Source organism: Fulmarus glacialis, unplaced genomic scaffold, assembly GCF_000690835.1.
Source record: "Fulmarus glacialis isolate BGI_N327 unplaced genomic scaffold, ASM69083v1 scaffold32946, whole genome shotgun sequence".
NCBI lineage: Eukaryota > Metazoa > Chordata > Aves > Procellariiformes > Procellariidae > Fulmarus > Fulmarus glacialis.
The window spans coordinates 16,829-32,890 of record NW_009220579.1 but is presented as its reverse complement, the minus strand read 5'-3'; the positions used below and the strand labels follow the sequence as shown (position 1 = coordinate 32,890).

Sequence of the window (16,062 nt, the reverse complement as noted above, 5' to 3'; positions counted from 1 at the left end):
TCATCTCTTCTGGATTATATTTCTAGATTAAACTGAAGTTGTTAATTACGCAGGAATCATTAAGCCAGGCCTTCGCAGGGTGCTCTACGGACAGGCCTGCTGAGGCAGTCACAGCTGTGGCCTTCGCAGTCCATCTGTAGCTTCTCCTTTGCGTTTTAGTAATTGTTAACGATTTTTTCCGCTCCTGCAAGACACGTGAACTTTCTCAATCTGTGGTGATTTTGTGTATCTGAAGAAAAAAATCAAATAGTGAAATCATGTCATTCTTTCACTTGAATTTTTCAATCCAAAATTGAATTTCATATTGTTGCGTTTCTTACAAGCTTTTTTTCTTTTTTAATAAGTAAATGTCTGTTGTGGTGTAGGAGGAACAAAGTGTGGGTTTTCAGACAAGCTCATTTTCCCGAGCTGATGACCAATACTAGATGTTCTATAGAGGAAACTGGACATCACTACTAGAATTGGAGATGACTTATGCTTTGTTTAAGTTTCCAGTTGTGGAGTTACTTGAAACAACAAAAAAACTTGTTGTATGTTGTGCATGGATTCACTTGCTTATTTTGTGTCTGTGTTGCTATTCTCTAGAAATGGTTTTGGAGACATGTCATCCCCCCGTGATGCAGAGATGGCCAGACCTGGACGGAAGCAAAGCTCTCAGAAAAGAGTTTCTAGTATCCTTTTTCTATAAAGACTTTTTATCTTCCCTTTAATCGTTGCTTGCTGTGTTCACAAGGTGTGTGTATTTTTATCACTGCTTTGATTTTGAGCATATTGAGAATAGTTTCAAATATATAGCAAGTTACTCTTTGTTTTATAGCCATCTAAAGTGAAGAGTGTATGAATATAATGTGAAGTTGTTATCTGATTTGTGAGGTACTCTGCAGTCAAAATTTTGCTATTGAACTGTCTCACATTTTCCTCTTCTGTAGTCTGTTTTCTTTTCTGTGTGGTATTTTCATGCATTAAGAAGGAGAAAAGTTCAAAAACAAGACTATGATTGCAATATCTAAAAACTAGTAGAGAGGGGTATTAATGACTGACTGAAAGTGTGACTAGGAAATCTGGATGAGTTTCATTTAGAAAAATACTGTGTTTTCAGCAACGTGGTGCATTACACGGCCTTTATAGAAGAACTTAGGGATAGGCCAAAAGATGCAATTCTTTGCCTTTTCACAGAATAGTATTTCCTCTGAATGGAATTTTCTCTCTTCCCTCCTTTCCCCCCCCCCATTGTAGTCTCAAACCACGTCAAAGCTGTTGTAGTAATGGCTCAGAAGATTATTCACTAGACTTCAGGGAAAGTGAGAGATTGTCGAAATGTCTGTATAGTCAATTTTTGACTATATTTAGATTGATTCTTTCGGTTGTGGGTTAAATATGATCACAGGGATGTTGCATTGCCTATCTCCTAATCTTGTGCCATCACATTTGTGTACTGTGGTGTTTTACAGTTTTTCGTGGGCTTATGAACTCAGGTTGATGTCAGCCCAGAGAACTATGTGAGCCACAGCTGACTCCATCCCTGAGTTTTTGAAAAATGAAGCTTTCTTCACCCAATTATATGTTGATCTTATGGGTTTATGCTCTTTTGCATGTATTGTGTTATCAGAGTATTGTGATCATTTAGTGTATCTTAGCTTTCCACCCATAATAATAGCAAGAGGAGTGCACAGACATAGATTTAAATTTCCACAGAATTTTCCCCACTTATTTACAATAAGAAAAAAATATGGTGTAATTTGACAGCTAATATAATGGTATTTTTCTGGTTATGATGGCAAAGGACTCAATACATTTACTCGTCCTTCTGGTTTTTGCAAGCAGAATAAAACTAGTGAGATATTGGCCCTGATTATATTGATCCTAAGAATCATTATGTTCTTGGACAGTGATATAACATAGGATACTGAAACCTTTACACAACTACTTCTTAGTAGCAGGGGGCAGGGGGGTTGGAGCAGATGATCTCCAGAGGTTCCTTCCAACCTCAACTACTTGGTGATTCTGTGATTCTGAAGTTAACCATATTTATAAATATGGAAAAAAACACCTAGTAGCAGTCAACATACATGTTCATATGTTATGAACATATATACAACAGAACTGTTGTGCTCAGGTTTCTGAACTTTGCAGTGTCCCTTTTAGCCCTCCAGCTTTTAAGCTTCTGGTGAAACATTTTGTGACCTAACTCAGGCTTATGAATGGGATTTTTTGCTTTAGTCTGAAAGACTTCATAATATTTGAGCTACAGCAAAATATTTTTCCTTTCCAAGTATTCACAATCATTTTGCATAGAGCCAAAAGCATGTTTAGGAGAGTGTTTCTTAACTTGTTTATTAATCAGTTCTTACATCCCTGGATGACACTATTGGAAACATGACGCCCAGAAGCCAGTTGATTTCCCGAACTCCTAGTTCATTGCTTCGCCAGCCAGGTAAGATCCTTTCTTTCTTTAGTATTTAGTTAAAGAAATAATACGCTTAGACTTCATAACTGATAACAATTCATAAGGAGAAAGACTTGGATGCACTGTAGTGGGTCCAGTGAAGGGCCACAAAGTTGATTAGGGGATTGGAGCATCTGACATGTGAGGAGAGACTGAGAAGAGCTGGGATTGTTTAGCCTGGAGAAGAGAAGGCTCGGGGGGGATCTTGTCAATGTATATAAATACCTGATGGGAGGGAGTAAAAAGGCAGCCAGGCTCTTCTTGGTGGTCCCCAGTGAAAAGACAAGAGGCAGTAGGCCTCTTGTCCAGTATATCCCCTGTAGGATATACAGGGAATTCTGTTTAAACATAAGGAAAAACTTTTTTACTGTAAGAGTGATTGAACACTAGAACTGGTTGCCCAGATGGTCTGTGGAGTTTCCATCCTTGGAGGTAACCAAAGCTGACTGGAAGAAGTCCTGAGCAACCTTTTCTAGTTGACACTGCTTTGGGCAGGGGCATTGGAGCAGATGATCTCCAGAGGTTCCTTCCAACCTCAACTACTTGGTGATTCTGTGATTCTGAAGTTAACCATATTTATAAATACGGAAAAAAACACCTAGTAGCAGTCAACATATATGTTCATATGTTATATAATTTATGCTATTGCTGAATGCCAATGGATTTTTGCCTTTCCGTTTTTAGAAGGTGTTTGAGCTTCATTTTCTTTGTTTGGCACAAGAGTATGTCCAGTATCATTTCAGTTTCTCTCAAGTACCACAAGTACCACATTGAAACTGATTGTTGCTTTACTAGTCAGCAGTCTAGCTTGTTTGTGTTTCCTTCTTTTTCACAACCTTCTTTTGGTTGCAACCTTCTTACTGGTTTTGCAGTAACTTTTAATTCTTCAAGATTGTTGTGTAGTGTCTCTTCAGGTATTTTTCCATCCTTGTTTTTGTGACAGGTTAATTCTATTGCTGACCTTTCTACTGGGTTTATTTATTGGTTGCATCAGTAAATTACTTCCTTCTTCACTAGCAGGAGTAGAAATTACGCAGTTCACCTCACAGGAAGGCTGTGGAACCACACATGGTGTCTAGGGTCATAGAAACCTGAAACCTCCCAGCCTCAACCCCCGTGTTCTGCATCAGCTGACCCATATTAGGAGTGTGTTGAGGGTTATTCCCAAACTGGCTCTGATGCAAATATATCAAGTTCCAAAGAGACTGATTCTTCATGATTTTTCAGGGTTCTTGGCAAGTTCTGTGTAGGCCCTGCTTGTTCTCGTTTAGTGTAATATCTAGTGGCTTCTGTTTTGGCGGCCAGCAGCAAAGATGAATGCTGTTAGCATTAGCTGCCTTCTCAAGCACAACTTATTTGTGTGTCATCATTGACAGCTCTCAGTGAAACTGCAAGTTGTTATTAGTGTTGACTTGACACTAAACATACTGTGAAAAGGTCTGTAATCCTCTTAAAGCCTCCCTCAGTAGTTGTGGCTGAAATAAACAAACATGCCCATTCCTCACATTTCCGTGTCATCACCAGGGCTTACCTCCCTTTTCCTTGTCACAGTCTCTTCCTGTAGTCTTTATTTTGTCATCATTCAGGCATTTATGTAAGGGATTCCTCTTTTTTGTCATCATCTAGCCAGTGTGTTTTCCAGCAAGCTCCAAGAGGATGGTTGCATCTTCTGCTGCTCCACATCCTCCTTTCAGGACTGCTTGGAGATGGGTAATAAGTTAGCTGTTTTAAGAGAGAAGCGTTGGTGTCATACTGTGATGGTCAGAGAGCACTTCAAAATCAAGTAGCTCTTTTCCCACTTTTATCTTCAAATGAGAACATGTGCATACCATCTTGACCATTGTCTGAAGATCTTTATTTCAGTTAGCATGTTGATCTAACAGCTTGCCATGATTTTGTCACTGTGAAGTTTCTGTTTTGTTTATTTACAGAAAGTTCAACAGTAGGGGATTTCAATAAGAGGTAGTGTACAGTTTGCTTGTGCAGCAGCTGCCCCTCAAAAATACGGAGAGTTGATGTCAGGGGAAAATAGAGATCGCAGATGCAAAATACTCTGATCAAGAAGGTTTAATGTTGAGCAGGTCTGTTTATTTGTATGGCTGGTCATCACAGAGATGATGAGGAGATGTTACTAGATGGCATATACTCTGTAAACCTGCCATCTATTTTTTAACAGACTTCAGAAGGAGACTTTCTGGTTTCTCAATAATGATTCTCTCTGCAAACGTCCCTAAGCACAGCTGACAATTATCTGCATGTGTGACTATGATTTGTGATAAATTTTCTTCAAACAGCATTATGAGTGGACAGGCAGTCCTTACAAAAGGTTTCCTATTTAACATTCCTGCACTATTTAATCCAAAGACTTCCATGCTTCTTCATTACAACCCTACATTTCTCCTTGGCATCCTGGTTTTCTTCTGTTTTACCTTTGCCACTGCACTGTACAAATTTTCTAAGAGTCACAAGTGTCATCTGCTGCATAGCCTAGAGCTACTTCTCTTTCAAACTGTCTGATGATTCTGCAACAAACAAAGCAGCAGCATTTTCACTCCTGTTTCTGTTCCCGTTGTACAGTCTCATTCCTACAGTGGAACATTTAAAGTTTTCTTGTGGAGTGCATCCATTATCTCCTCTCCTGGGGACAAGGTTTTTTGCTTCCTTTGATGTCAGTTGCTCCTAATTGTGGATTTGGGGGTATTAGAAACTGTATTTGAGGTTTATTTAACATAATTCTCTTTCACCACCCTGTAAATTCCTAACCCTTGAGTGCATTGTGTCATATGGGTAGGGGGGGGTTATAGTGGTTATTTTCTGGTACCATGGAGTAGAGGGGAATGATGACCCATTAACAATTTAAATGCTTTGATCTGCAACTGCAGACTCAGACTGTTAATGTTAGTAGCCATAATTCTAGTTCTACAGATTGAGAATTGATTTCTCTCTTTGATCTTCAGTATGCCTGACTTCCACATCTCAAGAGTTTACGGAAAATTTATTTGTGAGGATTCAAGATATGTGCTAATACAAGGACATAAACCTTGGAACAGAAACCTTTGGGTTTTCAACTTTGTAGATCTGTATGAAACTGATACATGGAAAACCAAATCTACCTATTGATAGGAAGCCTTCTAGGGTCCCTGTACCTCTTTGCAATGACCTTGCTCCCTTGTAATTTGAGGGTGTCAGAGATCTGACAAGATACACTCTTGCAGTCTTCAGGATGAGTCTGATGGAGACCTTGGACATGCTCTTTATTTTGTGGTTGTATATGCTGTTGTAGGCATCTTTGATACCTCTGATTCCACCAGTCCTCAAGTCCAAAAGGAAATGTTAATGATCTTGATGCTGACTGAAGCTGTCGTGGTATCAAGAACTGCTGCTGGGGTCTGTACAGGCACTTCTGTCGCCAAATTTGCAAACCAAACTTTGGGACTATGTGTCATTCCCTCTTTGCAGCGGTTGACGCAGCTCGTGATTTGGCTGCCGCTGTGCTGATGCAACCAATGTTTTTAGATGACTTTCCAGGCTGTTTGTGGTTGATAAGAGGACCCAAGCAGCTACTGTCTAGGTGCAAATTCTGTGGTCTTTGGGCTGTATGAAGGTCTGTTGTGGTGGAGCTCCCCGTTGTGATAGGATGTGGCATTTCTCATCTTGCAAAGCAGCATCTCCGTTTTTAACATGGGTCAAATATTCCTGGGAACACTAGCCACTGCACTGATGTGCAGGAGTATCTGGAACAGATGTAGTGCTTGGTAGAGCAGACTTGTTGCCTTTTGCTTTAAGGATTTGGAGACTAATTTCCAAGGAGGAGTGGCTGGAGATTTATTGCTATTTATGCTCATGGTGTGCGCATACCAATGAACTCTTAAGTAACTGAAGGCGTGTCACACATTCAGTGCATATATACACTTGCATTCAACCTGGCTTCAGACTTCTATCTGGAATGCTGGTGCACTTGAGGAAGAACCTGGCTTCAGACTTCTATCTGGAATGCTGGTGCACTTGAGGAAGAACTGAAATGACAATAGATACACTTTGTCTTTACGTTTATACATGCCCTACTTGGATAACTAGGGCTTGAGTATGCTTCAGACTTGGTTAACAGGGTGTTTGTATAACCCTAGTGTAACTAGATGTGTAGATTATTAAGTTCCATTATTGATAATTAACCTCCTTATTTCTAAGTGTTGTTGGGCCTAAGACTTGTTTTTCTTTTATAATTGGCATTTGTGGGTTTGGTACAAGCCTTCTGATGAAAGGAAAATTAAGATGGACAGGAGCAAGTTACTTCTTCATCAGGTTGGTTTGTCTGTTTCTTGTGTGATGAGCAGGATTTCATAAATACTTCAATCTCCATTATAAGATTTCCTTTGGAGCTCCTTGATAGAGCATAGTGGCCTTAAATACTACTCCTTTTCAGAATAGGCTCTCTCTCTCTTTCAGTTACTGCACTAAATCGAAGCTCCATGAAGCCATCAGATATGTCTGCCATCCTCGGAACAGGAGGAAAATCTCCTCTGATTCTGCCAACTCCTGGACTTTTTGGCAATCTGTCAACGGTAAGATGGTTAGAGCACCTTTTCCTCTTTTGTTCCTGTGAAACTTATAAGAAACTACAAATTTACAATGTTTCAGTGTTGTTTGCACAAAGGACAAACTGGGTGGTACAAGCTTGCTGTTCCTACTATTGCTGCTTGCTACTAGTATTATTTATTACTGTGGTGTTCTTTGCGATGATGCAGTGAGGAATAATAGAGGGGTTTAAGGACTTGCTAAATACACCATGTGTGTTAAGCTAGTGCTTATAACATCAGCTTGTGACTACAGAAATCTTGACTTTGCTTGTTACAAATACTTCAAAGACAATTGTTCTAAGTCAGCAAGTTAAACCTTCAGAATTTTTCTTATTTTATCACTCTCCAGTATTAGGCTTCACTTGGATGTTAAAGTTTGGACTTCAAAGAACAAGCTTTTCTGATGACTTTTCAGATGACGTTAATTATCTTCTACTGTAATGTCTTTGGAAAAACACTGATCAGAAAAGTTATCAGTAGAGATGTCTGAAATATTTTATCTTTTTGTTTTTAAATTAACTCAAAACAAGTTAAGATGTCTTTCTGTATGTGCATTTTAATTCATTCTCCCTTCTTGTTGTTTCTATAGTTTGTTACAGCCCATTTGTTTCTTTAAATTATCAGGTTCTGGGGCCTAGTTGATCAACATGTATACAGCTCTTAGCAGTGGCACTTTTCCTCTAATTCAGAGCCTCTTGTCATTCTCTAACTAGTGTTTTGTGAGTGGAGTACATTTTAGGTTAGCATTTAGTGCTCCGACTTGAATCCAGTTTAGATTCAAAGGGGAAACTTGGGACTAGACAAAGGCTTTCACAAGAGAGTGGTGGAAGAAGGACTTAAAATTATGTCTTGTGGAAATTTACCTGCTGGTAGATAAGAACACTCACCAATCCTTTTTGTATTTCCCACAGAGACCTGATACAGTTTTACTGGAACTGAGTTTCTTGTTATTTTTACTCTGCAGTCAGAGTTCTGGTTGGCTAGAGGGCAATAAAGGCAGAGACAGATCAGGCAAGAGGAATATTGTGGGTAGAAACTGGGGCATAAAAGGAAGAATAACAGGTATATGTCCACAGTTTTTGGATATGCTTAAGAGACTGCTAGAGCAATGTCATCTGGTTTCCTGTTCGTACTTGTTGAGGTGGGACCATTTTAAGAGTCTGGAAAAAGAATCAACCAGTGGCACACTTCTAGGTCTTTGCATAGCATTAATTGCTGCTGAGAAAGCAATTGCTGTCATTGAAACAGCTATAGGAAGTTGTCCTGTCAGTGCAGTATATGTACAGTCTGTCTTCTGTTTTGGCCATTTTGCTGTTCCGATGTCAGATATGTTATCAAATACCTCCCCTGAAATACCCCCCAAAAAGTATAGATATGTCTTTATTTCTCCCTTTAATATCCTGATACTTGCTATTATTTTAAACACGTATTGCTTCATTCGATCAAATGGTTTTGAGCAGTTCACCAAGGAGATTGAAAGACTGTGGTAAATGGTTCTGATTCAAATTTTAACTGTTTTGCTTAACTTTTCACAGCTGCTTTACAACTTGGTCAATGTTATTCTGTCATTTTTTACTTTGAACGACAAAATACTAAGTAAACATTTAGCATAATGGAATATGAAAGTTTAGATTTATTTGTTTTAAGGTGAAAAGTGATACATGGGGTAGACCTACTTACTAGGTTAGCTTCTACTTTAGTTATTTCCTGAAAAAAAACACTGAGAATTTCCTTTTTCCAGGTTAAAATTTATCTTTTCAGAGCTGTTTGTTAAAGGCATAGTTGCACCTTATCTGAAGGCAGTTATTTCACGATTAATTTTTAGAATTGCTCTGTTTATACCATTTATATAGAATGAAAAAACTTGGAGCTAGGCTTATAATAGTCTGAGATTGCGATTTATTTTCCTTATGTTCTTTTTATGTTTTAGTTGGATGAAAGTAGCTGGACAATGGCACTCTCGCCTCAGCAGACAGGAATGTTTGTAAATCTAGACATGTCCAATATGACAGAAGATGTCACTATGAGCGCTGTACTGTTGCGTGAGGATGATCCTGGGGAAGCTGGTGAGATAATCTGAAGTTTTCATATAAATGACTACATTTTTTATTTATGGGATATAAATATATATGTGTTCTTTTTTTCTGTATTATTTTGCTGAGATATTTCTTTGTCAAAAACAGTCTAGTTTAAAAAGTTCAGAAAGTTATCTCTTCCAGTTATTGGAGTTTTGAGAGTTTGTGTCTTCTGTGGAACCTGATGGCACAAATGGGGTGCTCTGGTGATGTAAGACGCAAACTGGATTAGTTTTGTGGAGATACGCAAATGAGTTTCTTGTTAAAACTTTCTCAGATGACATGTTTACAGTAAAAGTTTTATAATTATTTGACTTGCCTTGTAGCTTCTGTGTATCTTACTATCTTAGCTGATAAGTTCGTCTGACTTTATGGGACATAAATAGTTCATATCATCATTGTCCTCATTTAGATTTACGAAAGATGAGATGCCTTGTCATCAGAAGGATTTTTTTGTAGCGTGTTGAGTTTTTTTTACCAAGTTGTGTCTGACTAACATGGCTGTTTCTTCTTAAATCTGTTCTAGCTACTATGAGCATGTACTCAGATTTTCTGCATTCCTTCCTGAAGCATACATCAACTACCATTTTCGATCTTGTGGATGAGTATGAAACTATTTGTAACAGTCAGGTAAGTAGTTTGCTTGGGTTTTTATTTACTTTATTTTACAGTCCCTTCCCTAAGAAGTATTGCAATTTTTCTTTTAAACTGAGAAGTCGTAGTGCTTAACATAGATAATTTAAATCTTCCAGCTGGTTGCAGTCTTATGAGTCACTGAACACTAGCGTTGAATAGCATCTCTCTTTCCTCATACACTACTTTGGCACAGGAATACCCATTGTGTAGCTTGCTGACCACTAAAAATGTCATCTGGCTGCCTTTCCACTGCAAGTGTCAAGTGACAGTAAACATGAGCAGATGTATAGATTTGTTGTTAATGATAATGAGCTGGATTAAAAAGTACTTATTTCTCTCGGGTATAAATAAATAAAAATCATCGTATTATGATGCCTTAAGAGTTTTCTGCTACATTACTAACAAGCTGGCAGTAGAGGGCTCAACGTTAGATTTAAGGTGTCTCTGCTTTTAGACACAGTTTTTTATTTGATTGGCTGTTGCTGACAGTTTGGGATCAGCAGAGATTGACAGTTTGAAAGGAAGAAATTATGATGCTTCTGTCAATAAGTCTTGATCACAAAAGAGGGAGGTGGGCAGGTAATTTTTTTTAAGAGACTTCATACCTGTGTCTGTTAAGAAAATGTGTTCTTGGTAAAAGGTTGCTAGCCCTGTTTTGTGCAAATTTGTTCTTCGGGCTGAGTTGGAGAATTTTTAATTTAACTGAGATATTTAATGAGGCGTGTACCACAATTGTGTTCCCAAGTGGGAAGCACACAAGAGAAGAAAAATAAATGTGAGCTTGATTATTTTGTGAGATGGTGGAACTTCCAAGGTCTCTTCCATTCCTCCTGTCTAAGAATATGGATACCATCTACAAGATCTTGGAATATAGAGTGGTTGGTTTAAGCCACGTGGAATTGTGGGGAGTTGATTGTATATTGCCAAGGACCTACAAAAGTAGAGTGAAGGATGTTGCTCCAAGGATTGGCTTGGATGTTACCAACAGGGCTTGGGATGGGGGTGGAGGGACAGCTCTGAGCTCTCATGGTGCCTCTTAGCTGTACCCTGAGATCAGTCCAGTGGCTCCTAGCAGCCATGAACTCTTCTCGTGTTTTCTGGGAGGTAATAGAAGGGAACAGATCATGCTCCTCTCATGCTTCGTTATGGTACACTTCATTCTTTCCTCCAAATCTGTTGCTCACCTCCCGCTTGAAAACTGGTGAATATATTGATGCCTGACAAATTGGGTACTCCTAAAATGTAAGAGGCCATTCTTAGAAATAGTAGGAGCTCTGGAACTAGCCATTGATGGAGAAGACTTTATTGTCTAAGTTTTCTTCATAATAAATAAAGGAAAAGATAACAATTTCTTTTTGGTGATACTGTAAATTATGTGGTAAACAACAGTTTGGGTTTCCTCATTTACCAGAGCTAGAAAGAAAAGGGTATCTTTCAGCCATTGATAAATACTGTCACAAACACCAGTAGGGCTGACTTTATGTTGGATATTGATCTATATGGAAACAAAGTTTGGCGTTTTGGTGGCTTGGTTTTTGTTTGGGGTTTTTTTTTTCCCCACAGTCGTTGCCTTCTCTCCCTCCCAGTCTTTTGTTGCTTTTTAATTGATCAACATAAGCTGTTTTTATCCTGGGTTTGTACAGTGCCTTGCAGAACAAAGCTACTGTCTTGGTTTATGCCATCTAGGCTGTGTTAATATTATTTTTATTAATAATTAAGGGAATTTATGGTGTGGAGTATCATCTACCTATTTTGAAGAGACGGTAATCAAACTTGGTTGTTGAGAGCGTTCAGGATACTGAAAAGATTGCTGTAATGGCTTAGAAAAGAAATACAGTGATGGGCAATATTAACCATGTATAAATTTATTTACCCCAGGTGAATATACTAGGGAAAATAGTTTATCGGGCAACTCCTGGACAGCAAAAGTTTTCAAAAACTGCCAGTGTCTTGTGGCTTCTCAAGCAGGAGATGGTAACTTGGAGACTGTTGTCCTCGCTTTATAGGTAATTCCTTTGAAAAGCACGTTATGTTTTTTCACTGAGCTGACTTTCCTGGATATATTTTGTATGAGTTTATAAATGTGGAGTGAGGCAATTAAGTACCTATTAATAATGTGTTTATGGAAATAGGTGCTGATATATATGTCTATTTATTATCTATTTACAGAAATGAAAGTTGTACATGGGCGTATTCTTATTACTTTTGCAAATTACAATTTTTTTGAAAAACCTTTTTTAAAGGTATTTTTAAGCGCTTTTCACTTATGCATTCTGCTGAATTTTCTCAGCTTTATTTTCATCATTAAGGTTTTGCACTTTTATTTCTAGAGACAGAATACAGTCTGCACTGGAAGATGAAACTGCATTTGATATCACAGTAAGCTTGGACTTTTTTGGGGTTTTTTAAGTGATGTAATAAGCTAAATACAAGCTAAATGCTTGTATTTTATTTTTACAATCTCAATATTGCAGCCACTCAAAATTCAAAGATGAAAGGATGTAAACAAAAATGAGACTGGTTTGATTTTTATCAAGACAAATACTAAATTATTTCATATATTGTGAAAAGTGAATGAAATATTCAGTTCTAAATAGAAAATGCTAGTGAAAAAAAATATTATAACCTATACTTTATATTTTATTTCCTTAAGTATTCCACATATGCTTGGAAAATCCACTAGAAATAACTATTTATTTCTTTTAAAAAGTTGCATCAGTAGCGGTAATGTTCCCATAGGTCAGAGATAATTTTGCTTTGCCTAAAAGAAGAACATGTGGCCTCAAGCTGTCTAGCATTTGCAATCCTGATTCCAATTTATCTCAAGAGAAATCCAAGTTTTTTAGCATTCTTTTTTCAGCTGTAGTCTTCTTGTCTGTGTCAGTACAGCGCTTCCAGCCTTTGCTGCCAGAATATGCTTAGGAAGACAAAACAATAAGTAAAGTGACTCTGCCTTTGTAGAATTTATGATTGCAGTTGCTTTTTTCTCAGTCATAAAATAGCTTCCTCTAGCATTCCCACTGCTAAGTTGTCACTATTAAATTAAACACTGTTGTGCCAAAACCCAATCTCCTTCTACCTGTGTATTTTAGGAAAATGCATCTTCTGTTCTCTTTTTGTTGCAAGTCTAATGCAAGCTAAATTAATGCAGGAGAGCAGATAGAAAGATCAGGGTTCTGGAGTTGGGTTTTTTGGTTGTTTTTTTTTTTTTCCACTTGTTCATGTTAAGTGTGCATATAGTCTTGGAAAACGTCGTCTTTTTTATGTGTACAGTAATAAATGGGATTTAGGGTAATATGAGTGTGGTCAGTGGAATTAATGGATCTACCATGTAGCATCTTTCTGTGATCATACACTGGTGAATTATATTCTGAATCTCATTTTTACAGTTTTTAGTGTAACTGGATGTAAACGATCATCCAAATAAAACAAATGTATAGTGTCATCTGTTTTTAAAAAAGGGGTAGGGGAGAGGTAGCATACTGAACTTGTAGAAAGTTTATGAGTTAGTATGTGTTCAGTTTGGTATTTGTGGTTTTGTGGCAAGTTTTCTTTTCTGTGAAGTAATAATCAGCTTTTTCTTACGTAGGTTTTAACTGCTAGTGAAAAGACGAATGTAGACAACTTGTTTCAGAAAGATTCACTTGTTCGACAAAGCCAGGTATGACGAAAAGTTTTTAAGATGAGGATAGAAATAGATCAGTAGACAAATGTTTGTAACACTAATGCTCTATGCACTTTATTAAGCTGTTTCTAATACTGATTTCTTTATATTCACTGAAGTGTGTTATTCTTTGTATGCATAAAAATAATGCTCTCTGGTTTCTAAAGATCAGAAATGTTTTTCAGATTAGCTTGGAGAGGATGGAAGGCTGAGAGCTATTCCCATTTGGAGCATCTGTTACTGTTGATGGTGATTAATAAACTCTTAAGTAGCACTGTAGTAACTGCAGCATCTAGTGAGAATAGAGATCAGGTGCCTAAACAACCTTCATATTGGATACTTAAAATGAAAGTGGAATAGTCTTCAGGATGTGTACGCCTTTGGTCACCAATGTAGATAATGACTGGATCCAGAGATGAGAGGAAAGCAGTTAAAATATTATTTGTTACATATTTGTTTTAAAAATGCAATTTAATTTTATTCCAGCTGGTGGTAGATTGGCTAGAGAGCATTGCCAAGGATGAAATTGGGGACTTCTCTGATAATATTGAGTTTTATGCAAAATCTGTATATTGGTGAGTTCAGACTTTCTTTGATTGTGTGCATGCTCCCATCAAGTGTAAGATTCACAGGCATAGACACAGAATCACTCTTAAGAAAAAGTGGATTTTTAGAAGTTGTTCAGTTAATTAACTTCTTTTCTTTAAATTCTTAGATGTAAAAATTGAGATTTCCTACCTACCCACTGAAGTCTGTCTTCTCAAAAGTCAGTTACTGGTTTTGGGAGGCAAGGATAGAAGGAAAACCATCAAAGCAACTTAATTTAATCTTAACTTCAGTGCAGATTTGATTTTTCATAATAAGGCACAGTAAGAGATGGTCACTTGCTGATCAGCCTGTTATTTATGCTGGATAAAACCATTTTTATTACGTGTTTCTCAGGTGGTCACTTCTTTGTCTGGCTTTAATTTTTGCCTATTTAAGTTCTTGTCATCACTTTGTGTCATTGACCCTTCAGCAGAAGCCGTTATTGTCATCTTTATTATCAGTGATGGGTTTTACGGCAGAGAAGACCAAAGCCTACCTTTGATTCTAGATGCCTAGAATAAACCTGCTTTTAATGGCCAGTGAATACAGGCTTTTGGAATCATGTATTCATCCTAGGCTGAATTTCTGTCCTAGACTGACTTTATATTGAATGCTAATGGGAAATTTTGCTCGTGCAGAAATCAATTCATAGTTAAGTACATGAATGATTGAAATAACGGATGCTCTTGAAAGAAATCAAAGATATGTGAATTGATTCCAATATTGTACTTCTCGTGAAATGTTGCATTTTCACAACAGTAACACAGTCCATTGATAAACCAACCAAACCAAGTGTGTCTCTTCTGTAACCATATTCCATGTAACAAAAAATATCTTTCAATATTTGTGTCTTATTAGAAGATGCTTCCTAAAAAAACATTTTTTCTCAAAAACATTTCACTGCTTTCAGGGAAAACACACTACACATCCTGAAGCAGCGACAGTTAAGTACATACATTGGAAGTTCTCGAGCTCTGGTAACAGAGTTGGTAAGTATTATTTAAAAATAAGGTTTGGTTTCAAAATGGGTTAGAGAGAGCGTATGTGCTATTTTCACAGCCTTCCACCAATTTTTAGATAGTTGTACTATCCAAAAGTAGTTGTACTATCTAAAAATTGCAAAACATTTAAGTTGGAAAAGACGAAAATTACAGTACAGAAATTGTGAGGCAGGACATCTCTGGAGTTCATTTTGGCATATGTGGACTTCTGTTTTCTTCCAGCAGTCACTTCCACACCCCCACCCCCCGTCACAAGTACCTGTGGTCTATTTGGTGAAGTAAACGGCTTTATTAGTACATTTTATATCTGAAACAAACTCATGTTCCTAACCAGAAAAGTTTATAAAACTGTTTGGAAACCCTTGCAGATAAGGGCATGCTGTCTTTATACAGTAACTAGTACAATGAAACCAAGTCCTGATGGGATTTCTTGAGAGCTACTATAGAAAAGGCTAGTAGGAGGGAAGTCAAGGAAAGAAAGGACTGTCCGGTAGAAGGAGGTAATGAAACTGTCTCAGTGACAGCAAAGCAGTCGTAGAAGATTAGTTCAATTGGGGAGTAATCTGAGGTATTGATTGGCTTGAGAAAATCTGTTTGGATTAAATAGAAGTAAGTACAGCTGTTGTGAAAAGCCTTCTCATTTAAAAGGTTGAGGAGGACAAACAGTCTGGTAGGTAGAGAGGCAGAAGGGGAAAGGACGTTTGAAGGTGAGAACAGCTGGAAGATGAGAAGTTTGGGGCAAAAAACCAAGGTGGTGGGGTAAATAAAGAATTGCAATGGCTCCTCTGATAAGAACAGTGACAGAAGAGGAATAGAAGAAACAAGAGAGGAAAGACGGGGAAGTATCATGCTAGATATTATGTGGGTTTTACAGATTGTTGTGCCAACGTGAAAAAGTGACTCCAAATTATAAAACAGGGCAGGAAATCATTGGAAAAGACAGATAGGCATTGTGTGGATGGATGGTGACTTTTTTTTTCCTTGCAGGATCCAGATGCTCCTATAAGACAGAAACTGCCACTTGATGATTTGGATCGAGAAGATGATGCAAGGTTATTGAAGTATCTCTTCACTC

The 16,062-nt window shown here is 37.7% G+C and overlaps 1 protein-coding gene across 1 annotated transcript in view; it reads left to right on the top strand.

Annotated features, from left to right (window-relative positions):
• Positions 1 to 601: 601 nt before the first annotated feature.
• NUP107 (nucleoporin 107kDa) overlaps positions 602 to 16,062 on the top strand; it is a 31,229-nt gene continuing 15,768 nt past the window's right edge. The window contains exons 1-11 of the mRNA XM_009580817.1: positions 602 to 671; positions 2,345 to 2,434; positions 6,893 to 7,008; positions 8,954 to 9,089; positions 9,625 to 9,728; positions 11,613 to 11,740; positions 12,065 to 12,113; positions 13,324 to 13,395; positions 13,885 to 13,973; positions 14,897 to 14,975; positions 15,975 to 16,062. The exon at positions 15,975 to 16,062 is cut by the window's right edge and continues 47 nt beyond it. Coding sequence (XP_009579112.1) covers positions 602 to 671; positions 2,345 to 2,434; positions 6,893 to 7,008; positions 8,954 to 9,089; positions 9,625 to 9,728; positions 11,613 to 11,740; positions 12,065 to 12,113; positions 13,324 to 13,395; positions 13,885 to 13,973; positions 14,897 to 14,975; positions 15,975 to 16,062 — 1,021 coding nt within the window. The remainder of the gene's footprint in view (positions 672 to 2,344; positions 2,435 to 6,892; positions 7,009 to 8,953; positions 9,090 to 9,624; positions 9,729 to 11,612; positions 11,741 to 12,064; positions 12,114 to 13,323; positions 13,396 to 13,884; positions 13,974 to 14,896; positions 14,976 to 15,974) is intronic.